This window comes from Biomphalaria glabrata, chromosome 5 (genome assembly GCF_947242115.1).
Source record: "Biomphalaria glabrata chromosome 5, xgBioGlab47.1, whole genome shotgun sequence".
NCBI classification, from domain to species: domain Eukaryota; kingdom Metazoa; phylum Mollusca; class Gastropoda; family Planorbidae; genus Biomphalaria; species Biomphalaria glabrata.
Window position 1 is genome coordinate 4490190 of NC_074715.1, and position 6888 is coordinate 4497077.

The following is a 6888-nucleotide window of genomic DNA, read 5'->3' on the forward strand; positions in this document are numbered from 1 at the left end:
GGTCTCTAACCCAACATATCCCAAACGTCACTAGTCCCGTTCAATATGCGTCTTCTATGGTGCGTCGCTAAATAACTAACCTATATAAATAAGGTGTCTAACACAGTCCAGCGCGCAAACCGCACTACCAGACAGCCATCCCGACCAGGCAGTCATTTGTAAAAATCCCCTGTCCCAGCAGTCAAACCACATTTCCATTTCTATTTTTGTATTGTTGCCAGATCATGATAGAATCTCACAGCTTGGTCGTAAACTATAATAACGATATTTTATTGACTTTTATTAACAAAATGTTCATTACTTTGTCTCTAAGATTGTGTACCAACATATTTTGGTTCGAAGTGTAAGACAAAGTGTTCCTCTCAATGCTCTGAAACTATTTGTGATTCTAGAACTGGAAAGTGTCTGAACTGCTTACCAGGCTATACAGGCGATCTCTGCAACATAAGTAAGTGAACGTCTTTATACATAATGATCATGAACCGAAGATTTAATTAATACATTTTAAACGTTTTTGAGCATTTAACAGTTATAGAAAAAGGATTAAATGTTATTTTTTGTTTTTGTTTTAATTGATCCATTTTAATTTCTGAATAATGTATTCGATAAATCAAATTGAATCAATGGTGATGAAGATCACATACATTTTTCTAGTTTCAGTATTACTTTGAATTAAATACTCGTTTTTGCACATATGTTATAACAATTTTCTAAAATGTTGCTTCTTCTTCATGACAATACAAATATTATTTTTATTATTAATATAATTAACATCAGTTCATGAATTAAGTTTGTAGTTGTACTGTTTGTAGTTATGTCATTCAAAGCACATCCAGATACGTCCAATATTTCACGTATTCCGGACAGATTATGTTTTACTTCCGTTCAACATTGTAGGACGACTTTAATATGGTGTCCTTCAATTTTATTAAACAGATCAGTATTCAGTATTCAGTTTTACTTGTCTGTAGTAGGTCTCCTTTTCGTAATACTGATACTAACCTGATTTATGTAGCATTTATTTCCAAAGGTTCAGTTCCTCTTTCAGTCTCAGTGTTTAGCATACAACGTCTACATCCTTATCAACTTCAGCTAGTCCTTAGTTGAACCATTATCTGTCAACAACCTTTCTTACATTCCTCACTGTTCTTTGCCTTCTTCCATGTACTGTTCCCTGAAGAAAGGTCTTTGAGAGCTTTTTAAATTTTTGCAAGGGCATGTTAAATAATTTTTTTTAAAGTTTCGACTATACAAAAAAAAAACGCTTAGTTTCGGGACTATGTGTGCGCTTGTATGCGTGCAAAGAAAAGGTAAAAGTATAACCTTCCCAATACCCTCCGACCAAACAATCTCCTGGCTAGGCTTTCTGTGTAGGTAATAGTCTACCTATACTGCTATCATGGTCAAAGTCGTTGATACAGGTACACAATCCCTCCCTAAATTTACGTAAGCTTTTCCCATTCACCAGATTGTCACCTCAGTTGTATATTTGTTCAGATATATTCAGAAAAAGCATGTAGGGGAAATTTTTAGATTTCCTCAATTTCTATTTTAATATAGTTTGTGACTCTAAACATTATGGTCAAAACTGTTCAAGGACTTGCAGTCCTTCATGTATGGACCAACTGTGTGACCGGCAAGATGGACACTGTCTGATGTGTAACAATACACTTTATGGCAAGCAATGTGATGGTAAATTAATACTATTTATAATAACTTATAATAACTTACTTCTATAACTTTCTGTTTCTTTCCTATAATGATTTTCTATCTATAATAATGATAATAATAGAGGAATAATAAGTACTAATGCACTTCCAACGTGATACACTAGCTACGAATGCTTTATTATACTTCCCGGAATCGCAGTACTAAACTTTATGGTTTCTCTATTTCATCGAGGACTCACTGTACTCACTGTGAGGTAATAGTACCGGACTGACTCACTGTCGTAGATCTTCTCTGATGTGAGCTAATAGTACCGAACTGACTGACTGTAACGAACCTACTCTGCTGTGAGCTAACAGTACAGGGCTGAGTCACTGTACCTGAGATGAACTCCTATTGAAAAATCCGAGCAGGAAGGACTAGTCCTCCCGTAGTGCTCTGGCAAGAAACGTAGCTGTTCGGCGTAGTGCCTCATAGCTACCATACAATACAAGACATGAGACACAGTTTTGACGCTCTCTCCACAGTGACAGCATCGGGAGTCAAAGTTAGTGCGGAACCGGGCAAAGTATGCCCCAATAGGACACTGTTCCGTCCTGCACTGCACAACTATTGTCTGCTCTGACATCCTCAGTCGCCACCATGGATCGTCGCGATCCAGACACCACGTGCTCTGTCGGATTCCTCCCAGGACTTTAACCACTTCTCATGAATGAGTGCTCGGATTTGTGCCGTTGCTTGTAAGTACGTGCTTGGTGCTTCGAGGTGTGTGGCTGCCATTGCACCCTCCCTTGCGAGGGCGTCTGCCGTTTCATTGCCCCTCACGCCGCAATGTGAAGGCGCCCACTGCATTAAAACGGCAGCTCCAATAGCTCTGCGGATGTTATCTGCGGCGCCTATTGCCTCTTCTATTACTGGCGACCCTCCCCCGCCGCCACCCATAGCTTGGAGACTGGAGCGAGAGTCGGTGACCAACACCACCGTAGTGGCGCTAGTCTCGCGTTGGAGCATTCGGGCCCTAATGGCCTCGAATGCCCGAGTTATCCCTGTAAGTTCAGCGTCCATGGAGCATGCGGCGTAGCCGCATGGACCAGAGAGCCGATCTGGTTCAGTCCGGTCGGGGTAGTCTATAAGGGCCCCATACCCCGATCTATCGGGGTCCCTCATTACCGACCCATCGGTATAGCAGAAAATGGCATCTGATGGGAAGATTTTTATTGTTATGGATGCCAAGTTTTGTAGGATGGCAGGTGTTAATCGCCTCTGGTGGCTCCCTCTTGTTCTAACAGGGACAGGTTTATTTGTGGGGCCGGCAATCTCCTCCACGGAGGGCACGTACTAATTCTTCTAATAGGTATTCTGTCAGTAGAGAGCCCAGCTATTTTTGACAAATTGGCCGCTATGTGGAGGAATGATCGCATCTTAATGCGGTTCATCTCTCTCCACTGTCGCACTAATATTGAGGTGGGTAGCCTAGAGTCGCCCCTTTTATAGCGCTCATAGGCCATGAGTACTTCCCTCTCCCTCCTAAGGTGTAGGGGTGCCACGTCACTGTACCAGACCTACTCTGCTGTGAGCTTACTGTGCCGGACTGACTCACTGTCGTGGACCTACTCTGCTGTGTGGTAATGGTACCAGACTGTGCATTGTTCCGGACCTACTCTGCTGTGAGCTTACTTTGCCGGACTGACTCACTGTCGTGAACCTTCTCTGATGTGAGCTAAAAGTACCAAACTGACTGACTCTAACGAACCTACTCTGCTGTAAGCTAACAGTAGCGGACTGACTCACTGTAATTAGGCCACATAACAGATGACTTTACATCAAATGCGATATAGACTACAAGGTCTGAAAGGGGAACCTTATTTTTATATAACGTAAAGAACGTTTGTGGGAACTTGCAGTGTAAAAAGAGCGCAGATTTCAGTTTAATTTTAGAAGAAAAATTTTATGAATGTTTAAGTCGCTTTAAAATATGTGTATTTTTTGTAATGCATTTAATTTTAGAATTAAACAATTTTGTTTACAGTAAAATGTCCCATTCATTGTCTAAATGGGTCCTGCAACGTATTTACTGGTAAATGTCTGGCCTGTAAACCTGACTATGTAGGAGACTTTTGTGACACTAGTAAGTGTTTAGTTAGTATATCCTTTCCTATAAGCTATATAGTAATAATACAATGTATTAGGTTCAGATTGAGAAATAAGTTGATATTGAAAAAGTTATGAATGAATCAAACAATTATTTTAATGATTTAGTTGTAATTACATTAAAATGAGAACATAAAAATACTCATTACATTGTTGGTCTAGCTTATTGTAGTGTTTTTAGCCGACGCAAATCGACCTAGGCCAGCGCTAGGCGAGTGGCCAACAGTGAAGAGGTGCGACGGTCGGCCGCACATGTTCGGGAAAGATTTGTGTTGTGAATAGTACTCATGCCAGACACGTCGGATAAGGTCATGTGGACAAACCTCCAACTAAGTCCAGTAGTAAATCGGGAGGGAGGGGCCATTATCCCGTTTATTGTTGAAAAGGCTGTTATCCAACGAACAGGCTGGGACAGGGAGGTCTTCACCCCCAAGTCCTATCTGAGATACCCCAGCAGTTCCGGCCATTGACAGAGTAAGTGGCCAAGGGCAGCCCTAACCATGGAGAATTTATCTAATATTCCTATACTGTAACCGCCACTCCAACAAACGGAACTCTAATGTCGGCACCCTTTGTGGAACGGTTTGGCGGACTTTTTGAACTGAATAGCTGGCTTTTGTTCTATCATCATCTAGAGTGAGATACAAAAAAAAGTAACCCAGGATATCCTGCCTGGGCCTTGTTCGCTTCCAGTTCTTAGCCTATCTAGTTCCTTCTCGACGCTTCCACTGAGGCACAGCGATGTGGTCAAACAGAATGGTCGAGCGACGTTCAGTTGGTATCTGGAAGGTCAGCGGGGACCCTATATAAAGCGCAGAGGTGTCACAGTCAAGACGGTTCACTACAGTCCATTTTCCTTTTCTCTAGCATTCATTAGTTATTGAGAGACATTAAGAGAAGAACGATCGTTCAATAAGTTTTGGCAAAGAGAGAAATGTTTTTAGAAAATGTTTGTAATGTTTTTCTTGTTTGTTTGTTTTTTTGTTAATCTGGATGTCTTTAATCCAACGCGTCCAATCCAATGAGATATAATGTTTAAATCAAATACAATTAAATAGAATGAACTTATTAATATGTCTCTACCTTTTAAACAGCTGAGAATACCTTGGACCAGATTGCTGATGTTGCTGTAGGAGTCTCTGTAGGTGCTGTTGTACTTACTTCCCTAGTTATTGGTGCTGCTGTTGCTGTTTACAAAAGACGAGTCAAGAAAGAAAAAGTAGAATCAAAAGTTGCCCGGAATGATGTCGCGAAGTCACAGAATGTAGAACATTACAACAAAATGCAAGACGACAATTATCAAGACGTTTTCTCTGTGCAAGATCAATATGAGACAATTTCAAGTGTAGAAGGTCTACAAATGGAAGCAAAGCAAAGTCAATTTGAGATGGTATCATTCGATAATCAAATTTACAGTAATGAAACTTATGGTAATGAAACTTATGGTAATGAAACTAATGGTAATGAAACTTATGGTAATGAAACTTATCAGAATGTCAGGATAAAAAGAATGTGAACATGCCTGTTTTAGTTTTAATTGGTATTAGTAAATATCTAATATCGGTCTTTTCAAGCAAGTGTCAAGTGTTAAGTTAATATTTTTTTACCAAGCTTATATAAACTTTCTCTGTCTGCAGTATATTTTTGAACACCTTATTTGTATGACACCCGCTTTCGGATAAAGTTGAAACTTTATACAATTATTCATTGTACCTCACTAAACATAAATAAATATAAAATGATTACCAGTTAGTCAATTAACTACTGACAACTAATTATTTTGTTATTATTCCTCTTATGAATATGATTTACTGTATGGTTTGTTCATTATTGTTCTTGTGTTTACATATGCTTCTAACTCGCCCATAACAATGTGTTCACGAAATGTCAGAGATATGTGTTGTGTAGCCATTAACTGTATTAAATTCAAGTTTTAGGGACGTGGTTTTCAATTCATTCTTATCTTATCTTATATAATACAGACGTTACTTCAAAATAGAAGATGATTACGTCCTACGCGTCATGCATTTAGTCATGCATATTAACCAATGACTTAAATTCTGCCAAGTCACTGGTTTTCCTGGCTAGCTCAGGCAACCTATTCCATGCTCTAATAGCACTAGGGAAGAAGGAGTATTTGTACAAATTTGTCCTAGCATATGGGAAGAGGAATGTACCTTTATCTTTGTGTCTTTCAGAGTATTTTATTAAATTTTGTTTTTGTATTTGAAGATTATGGTTCAGTGTTTTATGTATAATTGCTACTTTGCTTTTGAGTCTTCTGTCCTGAAGGCTTTCTAAATTTAGTGATTTTACTATAGTGTTACTTAAGTCAAATGTGAATATTCATTTGTTATGAATCTCACTGCTCTATTTTGTGTCTGTTCCAGTTTAATTGTGTTTTCTTGAGTTGAGGGGTCCCAATCGGAGGATGCATATTCTATTATTGGCCTAACCAAGGTTAAATAACATTTTAGTTTTATGTTCTTATTTGATTTATAGAAATTTCTTTTAATAAATCCTAATGCTTTGTTTGATTTTTTTATAGTTTCATCAATATGCGGATTCTATGACAGTTTTTCATTTATTATAACACCTAAGTATTTTGCGTTTTTAGTCTGTGGTACTGGTTTGCCATGAATAAGATAAGTGGAATTAATTTGTTTTAGTTTTTTTGGTACTCTTAATTAAACAACTGACATTTTTCTGGGTGGAAAGATATGCTTCAATTTGATTTCCATTTCTGTAATTATGCAGGGTGGCCTGTCAGATTTCTCTTTATTATTTTTTTTATTAGGTTCATAACAATTACATTAGGAAATAAATTCTTCAGTATAAAACAATATAGCTAAATATTTAGGGTTTTGTCCCCTTCAAAGAGTGAATATGTTTTTTCTCTCGTACCCATTCTTGGATCAATATGAAATTTAACATAATTGTTTATTGAGCCCAACACAGCATGCATCAGTTATAAAATTTACCATATAATTATTTTGTTGAATATTAAAAGAGTGATTGAAATTTTTCTTATTGTAGTGTCTTTTTTACGATTTCACATATGCCCTAGTA

General features: G+C 38.2%; 1 protein-coding gene across 1 annotated transcript; it reads left to right on the top strand.

The window, feature by feature from the left end:
- The first annotated feature begins 303 nt into the window (after nucleotides 1-303).
- Nucleotides 304-5418, top strand: LOC106061333 (uncharacterized). Its single transcript, XM_056028549.1, has 4 exons — nucleotides 304-448; nucleotides 1561-1692; nucleotides 3698-3796; nucleotides 4914-5418. Exons 2-4 carry the CDS (start codon nucleotides 1617-1619, stop codon nucleotides 5333-5335), a joined length of 597 nt encoding a protein of 198 aa, XP_055884524.1. The 5' UTR covers nucleotides 304-448; nucleotides 1561-1616; the 3' UTR covers nucleotides 5336-5418.
- Nucleotides 5419-6888: the final 1470 nt, after the last annotated feature.